The sequence below is a fragment of the Symphalangus syndactylus genome, chromosome 5 (assembly GCF_028878055.3).
Source record: "Symphalangus syndactylus isolate Jambi chromosome 5, NHGRI_mSymSyn1-v2.1_pri, whole genome shotgun sequence".
NCBI classification, from domain to species: Eukaryota; Metazoa; Chordata; class Mammalia; order Primates; family Hylobatidae; genus Symphalangus; species Symphalangus syndactylus.
In genome coordinates this window covers 21,838,813-21,857,626 of record NC_072427.2, presented here as the reverse complement: position 1 = coordinate 21,857,626, position 18,814 = coordinate 21,838,813, and the positions used below count along the sequence as shown (strand labels likewise).

The following is an 18,814-nucleotide window of genomic DNA, read 5'->3' as shown; positions in this document are numbered from 1 at the left end:
AACTGTCTTAAAGACAATTGCAATTCCTTCCCTGTTGCAAAGTTAAAGATATGTAGTGTGTTAATTCATTGTCATCTAGATCCTAATGAATAAAATCCCTTGGGGAAAATGCTATAAGTCAGGCTTAGGGCAGCAGACATCCTTACTAGCAACTTTAACTCTTTAAAATGTTAACAAAGGCTAGGAATAGTAATCATCTTGAATTCACACCTGTGCAATTCCATGTCCCTAAGTATAGAGGGAAGTATATGTGCACGGTATGTGTGAATCTAAATTTAGAATAGCTGTGAAACCAGCCTGAACCTACAATTTCTTTAGATTCTTTCCCGATGAACACAGAAATACAAACTAACTGTAGGTGGTCTACTCATTTTCATGCAGATTGATTGAAGTTAGTTTTTACTAGCAGTCTGGCTGACCTGGACAAAATGTAGCTTAGGTAACTTTTGGTTCCGACCAAAAACGCAGAGAAGGAGAGATCAAATTTATTTTATGTAATCTTTTTTTTTTTTTAAAGGAAAATAACATTTAAAACTAGAGGCCTCTGTAAATAGTCTAGAGTTTAAAGCACTTTAAATGTAGTGCTTAGAAAAGTACAACAAAATTATTTTTAGAGTATTCTTTCTTTTAGGGTATTTCTCTTTCTAGAGGACAGTAAGAACTGGCTTATTGATGTAAAGGAAAAGCCACAGTAGAAGAACTCATTCTTAAAGAGGACAAAGGATATAAACTGAAAATTGATAGCTAGTGGCTTTTTTTTTTTTTTGTATCTGAAAAAAGTGCTTCAACCTTCCAATCAAATTAGATTAACATTGCAAATGAGGTTAACAGATATCTGAAAGGCATACTTACCCAAGGAAATTCTAACTACTGTTCCCCCATTAGGCCAGAAACCACCTTACATACTTTTGTGTCCTGATGTCTGTTTCCTTCCTAGCACCTCACTCACAATTATACTTTATCACTTACACCATTATCAGGTTTTTCTCTGCCACTACAATAGCAAACCCAAAAAGACAACAGCTGTAACTGTTTTTTTTTTTTTTCTTCACTTATATCCTGGTTGCCTAGCTAGTGCCTGACACTCAAGATTCTCATTTATTAAGTAGTGTATTTTTTAACCTATCATATTGGCAGAACTTAAAGTTGAATAGTACCAGTGTTGGTAACAGTGTTCACAAATGCATAGAAAATGGTACAAAAGGAATATCTCAAACTGTTCATTCAGTGAAGAGAGTAGGATTGAGGACGAGGAACATTGCAGAGATGCGAAAGTGATCGTCTTTTATTTATTACTTGCATGCTTTTTTAAAAAACAAAATGGAATTTTACAATATAATTGTATAAAGGGCGTGGTGGGGGAAGGGCTTGGGTTTTGAATGAGATGAGTGCATAGCTTGGTCAAATTGCTTCACCTTTTTTGTGCCATGGCTTTAATGCTTGTAAAATGGATGTAATGCCTGTCTTCTCCATGGGGTTGTTTTGAGGAATGTGGTGATAGTTGTAAGTTGCCTAGTTCTTCCTGAACTTCAAAAATAAGTTTTCTGCTCTTTTTCTCCCTTGAAAAGTAGAGAATGTGATGTTTCATTTAAATTTTGAAAGTCCAATTCTGCATGGTACCATCCCCATCTGCTGGAATGTCCAGACTTTGCCACTGAAAGCTTAACTGTTGGTTGTGTCTTGATCACAGTCTGGATTACTTCCACTTTGGAGAATGTGGTCTAGTTTCCAAACGTAGATATGTTGCATCATTTTGTCTGGAGAATAAATTAGTACATTTATGGGGGTAGAGGGAACTATGCAGAGATGAGCACTTAAGGCTTCTGGAATTAGTACTGGGGGAGGGTCTACTGTGAAATAAAGGGCTTCCACTAAATGGCCTCCAAAGTCCCTCTTATTTTTAAAGTTTTGTGGCTTATTTAAATTTATGATCCTAATATCATTTTGTCATTGAACTCCTGATGTCAGATTTAAAATCTAATATGGGCTTTTATCTGCAAAAACTACTCGTTTATTTAGGGGATGTTGTCACCTTACCCAGCTTAATAGCTTGCATTTTTTTTTCTTGTTACAATATGTTCACTGTAAAAAAAAAAAAAATGAAGAAAACAGACAAATTAGGAAAAAAAAATTACATCATCTTACCCAGAAATAACTATTGTTAACATTTTGTTGTATCTCTCCAGTTTTTTTTTTTTCAAACGTGTATATTAAATATTTTGAACACACTATTTGCCTCTTTATCTTTTATCTTTCTATGTTAATTTTTTATATCTCTTTTCAAGGCTACATAGCATTTTACTGTGTAGATAGATTTATTATGGGGTTTTTTTTTTTTTTTTTTTTGACAGAGTCTCGCTCTGTCTTGCCCAGGCTGGAGTGCAGTGGCATGATTTTGGCTCACTGTAACCTCCTTCTCCCAGGTTCAAGCGATTCTCCTGCCTCAGCCTCTAGAGTAGCTGGGATTACAGGTGCCCACCACCATGCCTGGCTAATTTTTGTATTTTTAGTAGAGATGGGGTTTCACCATATTGGCCAGGCTGATCTTGAGCTCCTGGCCTCAAGTGATCCACCTACCTTTGCCTCCCCAAGTGCTGGGATTACAGGTATGAGCCACTGCACCCAGCCTGCATTATGGGATTCTTAACCTGGGTACATGGATAGAATTCAGGGGGTCCAATAATTTAGACAGGTAAAAACTTGTATCTTTATGTTCAGTGATGTTTAACTGAAATGTAGCTTTTTTTTTTTTTTTTTTTGAGATGGAGTCTCGCTGTGTCACCCAGGCTGGAGTGCAGTGGTGTGATCTCCACTCACTGCAAGCTCTGCCTGCCGGGTTCACGCCATTCTTCTACCTCAGCCTCCTGAGTAGCTGGGACTGCAGGCGCCCACCACCATGCCCGGCTAATTTTTTGTATTTTTAGTAGAGACTGGGTTTCACCTTGTTAGCCAGGATGGTCTCGATCTCTTGACCTTGTGATCTGCCTGCCTTGACCTCCCAAAGTGCTGGGATTACAGACGTGAGCCACCGCGCCTGGCCGCGTTTCTTTTAACTGTAAGTTGAGGCAACAAGTCACAATATTAGCAGGACCTAATAATTTGGTATCAATAGGATGATCAGACAATTCATATTCATTCCTTTACAGGCACTGTACATATCTTGACATTTATTTACTATTTCAGTATTATTACTATTTTATATGTTTTGAAACATGTTTCTTAGAAGGTTTCATTGGTTTTAGCAGACTGCCAAATGGTTCATGATATAAAAAAGGTTAACCAGTTTTCGTATTTTGGAGTTTGTTTAAATAGGTGCCTATTTTATACACTAATAAGTACCTGAAGTTAAAGCTTTTGCCTGCATCTGTGATTATTTGGACATAGGATAAATTTCTAAAAGTAGTATTTCTTTATCAAAGAATAAATATCTTTTGAAGCTTTCAATGTTTTTGTCAGATTACTCTCCAGAATGTTATACCAATTTACCCTCTATATGGAAATACCCTGCCTTCCTGTTTTAAATAACTAGCTTTTATATTCTGTAGATGCAATTGTGGTTGGCACTTTAAAGGGTCTCCAATTTAATGTACTGTTTAAGGAACTTCTGCAGACCCCAAATTTGAACAGTGTAGTGTCAGGTAAAGTAATGTTTCATTGTGTTTTGGTTATACTAGTTTTACTAAAACTAGTTGTTACCTACAACCTAGATGGCATGTTGTATTCAAGGACTCTGAACCAGAGTCTTCAGGATGGTCTGCTTCAGAACTCCCCCATACCATAAGCAATAGATTGGATGATGCCAGCCTTGAATCAGCAGTCGTCTTTTTTGCTCTCCATGGGTAAGAAGTAAAATTATCACCTTTGAAAATAATATATGCACATGGCAGCGAAATCTTAGAAACACCAGAATGTGAAATTGACTTTGTGCTGAATAAGTAGCAGATTGTGGAGAGAGTAGTGGGGAGGGTGAGGGAGTTAGTGTTAAGAATTAAACTCCTACAGCACTTTGGGAGGCTGAGGCGGGCGGATCACGAGGTCAGGAGATCGAGACCATCCTGGCTAACATGATGAAACCCCATCTCTACTAAAAATACAGAAAATTAGCCGTTGTGGTGGCCGGCGTCTGTTGTCCCAGCTACTCAGGGAGGCTGAGGCAGGAGAATGGCATGAACCCGGGAGGCAGAGCTTGCGGTGAGTCAAGATCGTGCCACTGCACTTCAGCCTGGGCAACAGAGTGAGACTGCGTCTCAAAAAAAAAAAAAAAAAAAAAAATTGAACTCCTAGTATGATGGGATAGGTTTAGTACACAGCATGGGGACCTGAGTGCAGAAAAGGGATCCGTTGCTAACTTACTGATAAAACAGGTCTGAGTAGGGTTATTATGTATGAGTGTAGACCTGGGTCTAGAAAGTGTCCCATCGTGGGAGAGAGGTCGGGGTATCAGTCCCTGTATTTGAGACCAACAAATCGAGATTTGGATCTTACTTCTGTCTTTTAGTAGCTTTGTTGCTTATGGCCATCTCTGAGCCTTGTGTGCTTTCTAGTAGAAAAAGATGGGAGGTGGCAAGGAATTTGACAAGGTGGTCTTTACGCTTCTTTCCTGTTTTCTTTTGTGGCTGACTTTCTCCGCTGGTGCCAAGATATTAAGGGCTTTTGTCCCAGAGATTTTTATCCTGCATGCAGTAGTTACTTGTTTGGTCTATCCTTGCTAAAGGGCCTGAATTACGCAGAACACTCTCATTTGTAAAAAATCAAACACCCAATTAGAACTTTAGTAAAATGTGGGGTATGTTGGAACGCTGTTGATACAAAGCTCATAGAATAGGAAGGAATCACTGGACAGCTAGGGATACTGAATCTGTGGCCTCCAATTTTGCCTATTTCTGTCTTTCCTCTGCTCATTTCCCAGTGTGAGTTTCATTATCTCCTTTTGCAGAGTTGCCAGTTATGAGAAAGGGTATATGCTCACATCCTTTGGCATCATGGACAATCCGGAAATAGTTCTTCTTCCATTATATACAGTTAGAAAAATCTCAAGGAAAGATACCCACCTAGCTTGGCTGAAGTCATGCCCATACCTGGACTGGTCTCTGTAGTCATGGGGATGGGTAATTCTTGCCCAACTTGAGTCAGATACTTACCTATGGGACCATCACTGTAACCATTGAGGTAGAATGCTGCAAGAAGATGCCATTGTCTTTAGGACCACTTGGATGGCAATTCAACAAAAGCAATTCAACAAAAACCTGGTGTCGGGGAGATTTTTAAAAACATTGGGGATTCATGAATTAGGCAACAGCAATCTTCAAACGTTTGTGTACAACCTAATTTTTTAAAAAATGTACATCACAATGAGATACCAGTTTACACCTGTTAGGATGGCCATTATTAAAACAAAATGTAAATTGTCGGCAAGGATATGGAGAAATTAGAACATTTGTGCATTGCTGGTGGGAATGTAAAATGGTACTGCTGCTGGGGAAAAGAGTATGGTGCTTCCAAAAAAAAATTAAACATAGAATTACCATATGATCCAGCAATTCTCCTTCTAGGTATACACACAAAAGAATTGAAAGTGAGGACTTGAACACATATTTGTATGCTAGTGTTCATAACAGTGCTATTCACAATAGTCAAAAGGTAGAAACAGGAAACAACCCGTGTCCATCAGTGGATGAATTGGATGGATGAACAAAATGTTGTGTATGATGCAAAATTAGCAGCTTTAAAAAGGAAACCTGGTACAGTAGTGCACACCTGTAGTCCCAGCTACTTGAGAGGGTGAGGCAAGGATCATTTGAGCCCAGGAGTTTGGGGCCAGCCTGGGTAACAGCAGAATCCTATCAGTGAATGAATGAATGCATGCATGCCAGGCATTGGCTCATGCCTGTAATTCCAGCACTTTGGGAGGCCTAGGCGGGTGGATCGCTTGAGCCCAGAAGTTCAGCAACAGCCTGGGCAACATAGGGAGACTTCCATCTCTAAAAATTTAGCCAGGCTGGTGACATGCACCTGTGGTCCCATCTACTTTAGAGGCTGAGGTGGGAGGATTGCTTGATCCTGGGAGGCTGAGGCTGTAGTGAGCCATTATTGTGTCATTACATCCCAACCTGGGTGACAGAAGGAGACCCTGTCTCAAAAAAAAAAAAGAAATTGGGGATGTACTGCAACATGGAGGAACCTTGAAGACATTATGCTAAGTAAAATAAGCCTGATACAAAGGAAAAATATTGTATAATTCCACTTACGAGGTCCCTACAATAGTCAAATTCATAGAGACAAAGTAAAATAATGGTAACCAGGGGCTAGGAAGAGAGGATAGTGGAGAATTAGTGTCTAATGGTACAAAGTTTTAGCTTAGGGTAAAAAAAGCTCTAGAGGTGAAGAGTAGTGATGCTTGCACAAAAATATGAATGTACTAATGCCTTTGAATTGTATGCTCAAAAATGGTTAGAGTGGTAAATTTCATGTATATTTTACCACAAAAAAATTTTTAGTACAGGGTACCCCTTGCATATTTAACTTGGTATTTACATTTTTATTATAAGTGAAACTGTAGATTTGCAATAGTAGAGAGATTTTGAGACCTATTATCTATTTTAAACTATGTAAACCAGTTAACAGGGGAAAACTTTTCATTATTTCTTTTTTCTTCTTCTTCTTCTTCTTTTTTTTTTTTTTTTTAAGACAGAGTCTTGCCTTGTCTCCAGGCTGGAGTGCAGTGGCGCGATCTCAGCTCACTGCAACCTCCGCCTCCCAGGTTCAAGTGATTCTTCTGCCTCAGCCTCTTGAGCAACTGGGACTACAGGCGTGTGCCACCATGTCCAGCTAATTTTTAGTATTTTTAGTAGAGAAGGGGTTTCACCATGTTGGCCAGGATGGTCTCGATCTCTTGACCTTGTGATCCGCCCGCCTTGGCCTCCCAAAGTGCTGGGATTACAGGCGTAAGCCACTGTGCCTGGCCCATTATTTCTTTTCTCCTAGTATTTGTAGTCCACTTCTCCCGCTGAGTTTTATCCTAATGTAATATTTTGTGCTTGAGAGTCTTTTGTTGATCACATGTCATCCTTCTCTGTAACAACAAAAGTACATAAACTGAAATTTTAAATTATTTCCTGTGTCTCAAAGGTGATAATGACGATTGGTAGGGCAATTAAGACAATCTAAATGTTATAAATCTTGGTAAAATTTTATTCTTTAATAATTGTTTATTGGAAATGCATGTTCTGTTTTTTGTTTTTGTTTGAGACAAGGTACCTGTTGCCTAAGCCAGAGTGCAGTGGCACAATCATGGCTCATCGTAGCCTCAGCCTCCTCAGTAGCTGGGACCACAGACGCACGCCACCATGTCCAGCTATTTGTCTTACTTTCTGTAGAAACGGGGTCTCCCTGTGTTGCCCAGGCGTTCTTGAACTCCTGGGCTCAAGTGATCTTCATGCTTTAGCCCCCTAAAGTGTTGGGATTATAGATGTGAGCCACCACACCTAGCCTGGAAATAGTTTTTAATGACATAAATTGAGATCTTTTAAAATCTCATGTAATTTTAAGGCTGGGCACGGTGGTTCATGCCTGTAATCCTAGCACTTTCAGAGGCCGAGGTGGGTAGATCACCTGAGGTCGGGAGTTCAAGACCAGCCTGGCCAACATGGTGAAACCCTGTCTACTAAAAGTTCAAAAATTAGCTGGGCATGGTGATGCATGTATATAATCCCAGCTACTCGGGAGGCTGGAGCAGGAGAATTTTCTGAGCCTAGGAGGTGGAGGTTGTAGTAAGCCAAGATTTTGCCATTGCACTCAGGACGACAGAGTGAGACTCTGTCCCAGAAAACAAAACAAAACAAAACAAAAACCATGTAATTTTGTATGACTGACTTATTGCTGGAATGACTTGGGTTTTTGTTTGTTTGTTTGTTTTTGTTTTTGTTTTTTTGAGACAGAGTCTTGCTCTGTTGCCCAGGCTGGAGTGCAGTGGCATGATCTTGGCTCACTGTAACCTCCGCCTCTTGGGTTCAAGTGATTCTCCTGCCTCAGCCTCCTGAGTAGCTGGGACTACAGGTGCACGCCACCACACCTGGCTAATTTTTGTATTTTTTAGTTGAGATGGGGTTTCGCCATGTCTGGTCTCGAGCTCCTGACCTCCAGTGATCCACCTGCCTCGGCTTCCCAAAGTGCTGGGATTACACCTGTGAACCACTGTGCCCACCAACTTGGGATTTTCAGCACTGTATATATACATTTTGTTTCCATAGGTTTGTGCCCGAGTAAACTTGTTCACATAAAATAAGTAGATAGGGAATGAACTAGTTCATACAATTCTTTGATTTAGTTCTGTGCAAAAAACTAGTCATGTATTATTATTTTTAGTCATCTACTGGCTGATAGTTGCATTCATTCCTCCTTCATATTTGTTGAAAAGAAAGAACTGAAAACCAGCTAATTTGTGAAAAGATTTTTTACCTAGTCATACCAGATATGGAATTACTCAGTTTCCTAACTGTACCAATAATGCTTTATCAATATAGCTTTTTTATTTTTTATTTTTTTTGAGACGGAGTCTCGCTCTGTCGCCCAGGCTCGAGTGCAGTGGCGCGATCTCGACTCACTGCAAGCTCTGCCTCCCGGGTTCACGCCATTCTCCTGCCTCAGCCTCCCGAGTGGCTGGGACTATAGGCGCCCGCCACCACGCCCGGCTCATTTTTTGTATTTTTAGTAGAGATGGGGTTTCACCGTGTTAGCCAGGATGGTCTCGATCTCCTGACCTCGTGATCCACCCGCCTCGGCCTCCCAAAGTGCTGAGATTACAGGCGTGAGCCACTGCGCCTGGCCCAATATAGCTTTATCAATGCCATATTTTTTCAGATGAGGCTGAATGCAGTGGCTCACACCTGTAATCCCAGCATTTTGGGAGGCTGGGGCAGGCAGATCACTTGAGCTCAAGAGTCTGAGAACAGCTTGGGCAACATAGCAAGACCCTGTCTTTACAAAAGTATACCCCCCCCAAAAAAATTAGCTGGGTATGGTGGCATGCACCTGTAGTCCCAGCTACTTGGGAGGCTGAGGTAGGAGAATCACTTAAACCTGGAAGTCTAGTCTGCAGTGAATTGTGTTTATGCCATTGCATTCCAGCCTGATGGAACAAGATTCTGTTTCTAAAAATCCATCTCAAAAAATAAAAAAAAGCAGATTTGAGGTTACTACTATGTCTGTCCTTCACTTAGACACACCTTAACTCAGTATACTTAAAACACTGAGAAAACTTAAAATAGTTCTTGTGCAACATTTGTAGGAAATTTAACAAAATTTTTTTTAAGTTAGTTTAAAAATACACTTTTGCAGTCAGGCACAGTGGCTCACACCTGTAATCCCAGCACTTTGAGAGCCTGAGGTGGGAGGATCCCTTGAGCCCAGGAGTTTGAGACCAGCCTGGCCAACATAGTGAGACCCTGTCTCTACAAAACAATAAAAATAGTTGGACATAGTGGTGTGCCTGTAGCCTCAGCTGCAAAAACAAAACAAAGCGCACCTTTGCCAACATGCTATTTAAAAACGATTTTATCTTACCATTTGCTTTAAGTATGTTTTGTCAAAACCATGGGCCTATAGATTTAACTTTATTTACAGAAAAAAATGTCTACTATAATACCTCATTTAATGGAGTCAGTTCTGTTTTTGGAGACAGGGTCTCACTCTGTCACCCAGGCTGGAGTGCAGTGGCATGATCTCAGCTCACTGCATCCTCCATCTCCTAGGCTCAAGCGATCCTCCCACCTCAGCCACCCAAGTAGCTGTGACTACAGGTGCGCACCCACCATGCCTTGCTGATTTTTCGTAATTTTATTACAGATAGGGTTTTGCCATGTTGCCCAGGCTGGTCTCAAACTCATTGGCTCAAGCTATCCACCTGCGTTGGCCTCACAAAGTGCTGGGACTACACGTATGAGCCACTACACCCAGCCTGAAGTCAGTTCTTATTGTCAAACCAATTAGTTCAGTCAGACTTTCATTTTTTCAGAAAAAGTCTGACTTTATTTTTTTCTCAACATTTTATTAACATTTTCAAGCATACATAAAATCTAAAAGAATTACAAAGTGAACGCCTGTAATACCACCTAGATTGAACAATGAACGTTTTGTCATATTTGTCTTATCACATATCTTTAAATTGTAGACATTGGTACAATTTACCCCAAAATCCTTCAGCATGCATATCATTAACTAGTATTCAATATTATATTTGTTTATAACTTTTTTGAGGTAAAATTTATATGCAGTGAAGTGCACAAATTCTAAATGTGTCATTAGATCCATTCTGACTGATGTATCCCCACTCTCATCAAAATATACACACTGTTAGCATCACCTCAGCTACTTTCCTTGTACCCCTTCCTAATCTACCCCCCTGCTTCCTGCCAGAGGCAACCACCTGATTTTTTTCACCATTTATTAGTTTCGTCTGTTCTAAAAATTCAAATAAGTGGAATTATATACATATGTAACTTATGTACGGCTTTTTTCACTCACCATAATTATTGTTGCCTGTATTGTTCCTTTTTATTGCTGAGTAATAGTATGGTATATGCATGTACTACATTTTGTTCTGTTGATTCTCACATGGACTGAATCCACGTTTGGGTGATTATGAATAAAGCTGCTATAACTATTCTTGCACAGGTGTCTTATTAGACATACACTTTTACTCCTCTTATTTGAATTCCTAGGAGTAGAATTTCTGGGTCATAGGATAATATGTGTTACTTGTGTAAGAAATGGGCAGACCATTTTTCAACATGGACGTATCTTTTCTCCCATTGAAAAGGAAGAAAATATATAAGTGTTTTCATAAGTACAAGGTGGATGTACCATTTATAGTAATGAAGCTTTGATTGACAACATCGAATGTTGGCAACATGTGGTACAGTCTTTTTAATTTTAGCCATCTAGTAGGTGTGCAGTAGTGTCTCACTGTGGTTTCAACTTGGATTTCTTTGACTAATGATGTTGAGCACTTTTTGAAGTTCTTATTGGCCATTTATATAATCCTCGTGAAGTGCTTTTCAGATTTTGTGCCTTTTAACAATTGAGATTTTGTTAACTTTTCAATTAAGATTTCTTTTACTGATTTGTCAGATACGGTTGTGGGTATTTTCTCACATATTGTGGCTTGCCTAATTATTTTCTTAGTGGTATCTTGATGAGCAGAAGTTTTTTGTTGTGATAAGGTCAGCTTACCAATTTTCTCCATGATCATTGCTTTCTGTACTCTACATAAACCCTTGCTTCTATGCACTCCCTCTCCCCTACCAAGTTACAAAGATAGGTTCTTAGAGAAGCTTTATAGTTTATACTTAGCTTTCACTTTTACGTCTCTGATATCTACTAAACTAATGTTTGTATATAGGTCAGAGTTTATTCCCTCCTCCCCATATGGTGTTCCAGTGCCATTTATTAAAAAGTTTTTTCCCAGTGAATTGCTTTAAGTCTGGTATATTGGGATTACACAGATGTGCAGATGGTCCCAGACTTAGGATGGTTCAACTTAGGTTTTTTGACATGATGATGGTGTGAAAATGATATGCATTCAGTTGCAACTGTACTTTTTGAGTATCCATATGACCTTCCTGTTTTTATTTTCATTACAGTATTCAATAAATTACATGAGGTGTTCATCACTTTATTATAAAACAAGTTTTGTGTTAAATTATTTTGCCCTACTGTAGGCTAGTGTCAGTTTTCTGAGCACAGTTAAGGTATGCTAGGCTAAGCTGTAATGTGCAGTAAATTAGATGTATTTAAATGCATTTTCAATTTATAATATTTTTCAACTTACAGTGGGTTTATCAGACCCTAACCCCACTGTAGTTGAGGAACATCTGTATATTAATTTTGTGGGTATCACTTTTTAGCACTGTTGAGTCTTCCAGTACATGAACATAGTTTATGATTTTTTTTTTTTTTTTGAGACCGAGTCTAGCTCTGTTGCCCAGGCTGGAGTGCAGTGGCACGATCTCGGCTCACTGCAACCTCTCCCCTTCCTGGGCTCAAGCAATTCTCCTGCCTCAGCCTCCTAAGTAGCTGGGACTGCAGGCATGTGCCACCATGCCTGGCTAATGTTTTTTATATTTTTAGTAGAGACAGGGTTTCACCATGTTGGCCAGACTGGTCTTGAACTCCTGACCTCAAGTGATCTGCCTGCCTCGGCCTCCCACAGTGCTGGGATTACAGACTTGAGCCACTGCACCTGGCCTCAAATATTTTCTTTAATCCTCACAAAACACCTAAAAGATGGCTACTGTTGCATCTTTAAAGAAGAAAAGATGCTCAGAAAGACAGTGGCAGACCTGGTGAGCAGAGCAAGGTCTTGTCAGTCATCTAAAGCCGTTGATTTTTCCAGCCTGCCACACTAATGGTTTTAACAGGTATGGCCTGCATTGAGTTGGATCTAGTGAAGGAATCCTACAATGGTAGTGAATCTTTATCTGGAAGAAACAACAGATTGAGGAATGTCTGGATAAGGAGGAAGGTGAGGTCTGTGGTGGGGGTTGTAGGGGTGAGGGTAGAGTTATACTGTGTGTAGAACTCCACGCTCCTGGATGCATGTAGCCATTTGGTCTTAAATGGGTTTAACAGACCTGTTGCTCAGGCCTGGGGTCTTTCAGCTTGGGGTGGGAAGATTGTGTTAGTTGTATACATCAGTACTGTTCAAACTTTTGAGATGGGGACTGCTTTGTCGCCCAGGCTGGAGTACAGTGGTGCAGTCATGGCTGTCACTGCTGCCTTGAACTCCTGGGCTCAAGCAGTCTTCCCAAAGTTCTGGGATTATAAGCATGAGCCACCACACCCGATTGTTCAAACTTTTTTTGCATACATATATATTAACTGGGGATCTTGTTAAAATGCAGATCTCAATTCTGTCAGTCTTTGGTGGGGCCTGAGACTCAGTATTTATAACAAGCTCCTGGTGATGCTCATATTGCTGGTCGGCCACACTGTATTTTGAGTAGCAAGAGCATAGTTGATTCTCTCCTCGTGAGGGATGGGGGTAATCATATGCACAGTCACCCTGATTTTAACGGGTAGAGAATGGCTGCTTCTAGACATAGATGCCCTCAGATTGGGGTATGAGGGGATTATATAGATATTTGGCTTGGGGGGAATAGATACTTAAATATGGATGTTTTTGAAGGAAGCATTACGCTTTGGTAATTAATATGTATGGGTGAAGTCTAAAGTATATCTTAGCTTGAGGGAAGGGTGAACATAGAGAAGCAGGAGGGAGTAGTCAGGGGTAGGGGCAGCACCAGCATGGGAGATTTTTGCTAGGCCTTTGCCTTGATGAACAAGGCTTTGACAAACACAGATAGGGAGCAAGCAGAATATCTACAGCCAGCAGGAATAACGTGGATGGATGACACAGCAGCAAAGCTTTAAAAAAAAAATCTCCAAAGGAAGGAGACTGATAATTTTCCCTTCTAGGCTATGCCTGAGTGCTTCAGGGTGTACTTCAGGAAGTTCTGAGCAGCTATTTCTGTGGCAGCATTATTCTCTCGACCCTGCCATGGGAGGTCCCAGGTGGGCATGCTTCCCGTATCTGCTTGCTTCTCCTTGCAACAGGGGAGAACAAGCAGGTGGAGTGCTACCAGCCGAGTCCAGGTGTGAGCAGCCTGCCTGGTGAGTCTGGGCCTGTTGCCCTACCCTCCTTTATGAGGAAGAAGCCCAGTGACCCCGGGCTCATGTTGGAAAAGCACCAGTGTGGGAGGAGATGGCAAAGAGGAAATGGCGGAAGCTCCAGAAGCTGAATTTTCTTAGTCTTTGTTGCTAGAACTGTGAGTGGCCACAGAAATAAAGCATTGGTCTTGTGCAGCACCTCTGAGAGAGGGCCTAAGCGTTAGAGGCATCAGTGGCCCTCACGACTGCCCTGTATCGTGCTCAGGGCTCCTGGAAGGGCAAGAGAAGCAATATTGACAGAGCTAGGTGATTAAGTTTCAGAGTTTGGTGTTTCTAATAGGGCATAACAATACTTAAGAAACTGTTTCTCTTGGTTTGTCAGATGCTGCTTTGAGAGTGTTTCCTCAGCCTGTGCCTACAGTTGCAGGAGGGAGGAGAGGAGCTGAGCCGCTATATCTGCTCATGACTAATACCCACCTTGTTGGGATGAGGGAACCTGGGCACAGGGATTATCCTAGTCAGGGCAGGTCTCACTCTGGCATGTGGGTGGTGGGCCATGTCCTGTGAGGTGTACCTGGAACAGCCCAGTGACTTTCCCCCACTCTGCCAAAGCTTACCTCCTTTCTCTGTGATAAACTGCTCTAGACAAGCCTGGAACACCAGGTGTTGTTCCCCAGGGTCCAAGTGTACAGTGTTTTTCTGAAGGTTATCTTGTTCCTCAGTGGTAAACACTGCTGTGTCAGGGTGCTGCTCAGGGGCCACTTGGAGCACAGATTTTTGCTAGCAGGACTGTGAAGCTTTGCATTGGGCTGCAAAGCCAGGGCTTGAGCCAGCAGCTGGAGAGAGTCCAGAACTAGAGTGTTTTTGGGTTTGGGGGTGGAGAGCAGGGGGAGGGAAAGGGAGGGGCAGGAGGGCAGAGCCACACGAGCAGGCAGTCGGCTGCTTTGGCTCTGCTGTCAGCGGAGAGGACTTCAGTCGTGCGTGAGGGCTGCTTGGCCACCATTGCTGGAGACCGGAGGGCGCTGCCTTGCAACCCAGACTTACCAGCACTGCACCGGGACTATTCCAAGTAGCTGTTGTGCTGTCTTTCCCCGGGAGGCAAGTCTCCTCCCTGTCGTCCCCTCCTGCTCCTCCCCCGTTCTGTGAGGGATGATGCCGCTCTCGATTGCACGGCTCAGCCGGCTGATGTCACTGGCAGCGGGAAGCATCAGCAGCCTGATCACATGCTGGCCCAGTCTGTAATGCAGACGGGATAGGGGTGTGTGTGTGAGGGGAGGGGGCCTGTATGGCAACTGCTCTTGCCCCAGCGCCCCCAAAAGTGCAGAGGCAGCGGCTGCAGCATCCGGCCAGCTTGGATGTCTGGCCTGTGAGCCTGGGGAAACTATTATTAATAATATTTACTTTTGATAATATTGGGGAAAACAGCCCCTAACTCTGAGGTTTCTGCTGTGCTCCTGTCCAAAGCAGACTTCCAGGACTCTGAAGAAACAGTTACAAGCAGGATGCTTTTCCCAACCTCTGCGCAAGAATCTTCCCGTGGCCTCCCAGATGCAAATGACTTGTGCCTTGGCCTGCAGTCCCTCAGTCTGACAGGCTGGGACCGACCCTGGAGCACCCAGGACTCAGATTCCTCAGCCCAGAGCAGCACACACTCGGGTGAGTGCCAGAGAATGAGTTGGCTGGGGTAAGGGGATGCATGGGGGTGGTGAACGAAGATATCCACAGCAACAGTTGTTCTGTTCCCCTTTGCATCACTCCCCACCATACACACATACAACATGGAGCTGTTTTGCAAGAGATGGAAATGGTAGCTGTGAGTGTGGCAGGACAGATGGCTCCGCGTAAAGGCAGGCATGGCTCTTCCACTTACCCTGATAAATTCCCTGGAGTTGTTAGTCTGCACCTGGAGTGGCCCTGAGAGGGTCCCCAAGGTGATGGCCTTATGCAGAAAAGATCCAGCTAACCCCCTGGTGCCCAGACCTGTCTTGGAGATGATGAAGCAAAACACTTTTAGGTGGGGGAGGGGAGTTAAGGGGTTGATTACTGGATGACCAGAATTACTCAGTGGTTTTAAAAACCAGGGAGTTATATGAAGAGTGAGTGGTCTCTGAATCATGGCAAGGGAAGGATTTTAACCCCAGATGAGGCTGGATAATGCACTAGGATATTTGGAATTGACTTAACATAGGGTTCAGAGCATTGATCCTGGAAAGGGGTAGGCAGGGTAAGTGGGGTGGGGTAACTCTCAGCTATAGAATCTTTTTTTTTTTCCCTTTGTGTTGAGAGTGACCAGCTGGATAAAAGAAGAGCCACTCCCCTTTAGGATCCCTTGTCTTCTTGGTAGGGTTCAGTGGGGACAAACTAAAGGGACTTCTTGGCAGACCCCCCTTAAATTGCTTCTGCTCAGGCCTTCTGTTACCTGTTTATTTCCCTCTTGTGGTACAAGGAGGAGGGTTGCCCAAATACAAGTCTTGGAGTATTCAGGAAGAAATATGAACTTAAACACTACGGGTATACTTACAACCTACATATTTTGCTTTATGTAAATTATAATAAAGAGGTATTGGCAGCAGATACTCTAGGAAAATGAAAAGGTGGTAAGGGGCAGTAGGGCGCGGGGGAGGGGGTAGTACAGCCATTCACTGTTGGTGCTGACAGTGGGAAACACCAAGCCTTCTGTCCTTCCCTTCCCTCCCTGGTCCAGGAACCGGCAGCCATGGCAGCAAGGTACTGTCTTGTTGATTTCTGTGGCCTCCACCCTGCTTGGCGCAGGTCTTTTTTTAGAATGCGTTGCAGAGCCTGGGCCTGTTGTGTCTGTTAGGCATTTTAATGCCCAGTTGTTTTGGTAAAACCCCATTTAGGAGAGGAGTATTGAAATTGTTTTATGTGGATGGGGAGAGCTTTACCTTAAGTAACTATCTCTGGGTTAAGATAGGGTTTCTTGAAGTACTGGCCTTCTGCTGACTCAGGTTTTTCCAGAAAGGTCAGCAACTACCCTGTTCCCCTGGGCAAGGAAGTATGGTATACCACTGTTTGGTATTCTATGCCTGAAGACCACGGTACTTTGTTTTGTGTATTCTTGAAGCCAACCTTGGTGGCCTATGAAGCCAGCCTCCCCTGTCCTCACTTCCACTGTATCTGAGCAAAAGATAGAAGAGCTCACAGAGCAGATGGGCACCTGTCTGTGGGCGATCAGTGTTTGACCAAGGCACTGTCTTTCACTGGCATCAGGTTGAAGTATAGCCCTTCTTTGGCTCTGGTTCTCTAAGCTACAATGCTCTTTCTGAAATACATTATAGCATTGGGCCCATAGAAATGCAGGTGTGCCCCACTGGGGGCTTGGAGAGCTTGGTCTGAAAGTTGCTATGAAATTCAGCTATTAAAAGTAGCTTGGATCTAGTCATAATATCCACAGCTTCTCCACCACCTGAAAGGCCTGTGCTTGTAGCTGTTTGTCTCTGAAATAGAAATGGTTTTTCTTTTCCACTTTCCATCCCAAGCATTTTAGTGACAAATATTACATGATTTTGTGGACCAGGGAGGACTGCAGCCTGAGCCTCAGAATTCATAAGGACCAGAACCAGAGTTGCCCCAGCAGTATGATCTGGCTGTGTAGGCAGGTTAGTGTGGGTATGTTTTCCTTTCTAAGGGTTGAGGACACACCCATCCCTAATCGTCATGTTGCCTTTGGTTTTGGAGCTGTGGTGACAGCCATTGCTCTTCTTTCCCTGGGCTCTGGGCCTTCTTGGAAAGCCCACATGAGGGTACTACCTCCTGGAGTAGGATGCAGTCCTCCCACCAGCCAGCTGCAGTGCCAGATCGTGCACCCTCACCAGCAATGCGGGAACATGCAGCCCACATTCCAGTGCCTACACTGTCTTTCCGTCTGAAAACCAGCTAGCTCAGTTGCTTCAGTGAGGGAGGAGGCTTTCAACAGTTCTGGGCATTTTCGGGGTTATCCTTGCAGATACCCTGTTACACTGTTGTCTCTTTGTAGAGACCAAGATGCAAGCTTATTCCTTGAGCTCTGCTTAGTGATATATTGCCCAAGGCAGCTGTGGCATCACATCTGACCATCTTCTACCACTCTTAAGTAATGAGCAAGATTGGAGATAGTAGGGCTGTTGGCTAAATTCATTTGGCAAACATCGAGCATTCGTTGTGTGCAGCACTGGAAGTACAACATTGAATAAGATAAAATTGTTACCTTTAAGAATCTCCATGGCTATCAAAGGAAAACAAATGAGGAAGTATACCGAGTGCTGCATGATAGCTGCTATGATAGGGGCTTTCATTTTTTCCCCTAAGGATTTTCTTCATTGTAACAACCTTTCATTGGATTCTTAGCTTGAGGCTGGTACATGGATACCATTCTCCAGGGGCCAGAGTATTTCTCCTATCCAGATTTCCTTGGCCTCAGAGTCCTGCAAGAAGACCCTGGGATAGAGTCTGTTTTTGAGAACTGTACCTGCAAGGCCTGCATGGGCTTGCTTGGATGTAACACTTTGTGGGGTCCTTCTCTTCTAGACTGTGCCTACCCCGAGGCACCACCCCTTGATGGGGAGGAAGCCTTTTGGGGCAAGATGAGTGTTATAAGTGCGTTTTTCTCATACCCTAGTGCTGCCCTTTCTCATATCCAGGGCTACCCTTGTCCTGCTTGCAATGTCTTAAGATCTGTAATGGAACAGAAGGGCTGTGGAAACTGTCCTCGGTATCCTGGAATGGGGCATGGAGGGACTAATAACCACCATTTATCGACTATTTTTTGTGCTAAGTACATCACATGATTTTAATGCTTGCACAGATGAGAAAATAGGTTCATGGAGGTTACAAAGTGCCCAAAGTGACACAACTACTGGAAGACTCAGAATTCTAACCCAGGTCTCTGGTTACAAAACTCATATGCTTCCTGACCTGTGGTCCTGTTAGCAGAACTCTAACATATTGGGTGAGAAAACTTAAAGTAACCATATACTACTCTAGGGGCTATTCAGCTAGAGGTGATGTGCTCCCTTGATGAGATCTCTGAAGGTGAGGGCATGTGGTAGACAGTTCCAGCCCCATCTTGATCCCTGAGTCTCAGCTCATCAGCTGTACCACCCGCTGGATTTGTCTTCCTGCCTTCCCCTTTGCGACTCTTTTGTGTGCA

The 18,814-nt window shown here is 42.9% G+C and overlaps 1 protein-coding gene across 4 annotated transcripts in view; it reads left to right on the top strand.

The window, feature by feature from the left end:
* Positions 1-18,814, top strand: part of CPEB1 (cytoplasmic polyadenylation element binding protein 1) — a 106,015-nt gene that overhangs the window by 62,168 nt on the left and 25,033 nt on the right. For all 4 annotated transcript variants that reach the window (XM_055277397.2, XM_055277396.2, XM_055277395.2 and 1 more), the window contains one exon: positions 15,133-15,321. In XM_055277397.2, the coding sequence (XP_055133372.1) occupies positions 15,133-15,321 (189 nt within the window). The remainder of the gene's footprint in view (positions 1-15,132; positions 15,322-18,814) is intronic.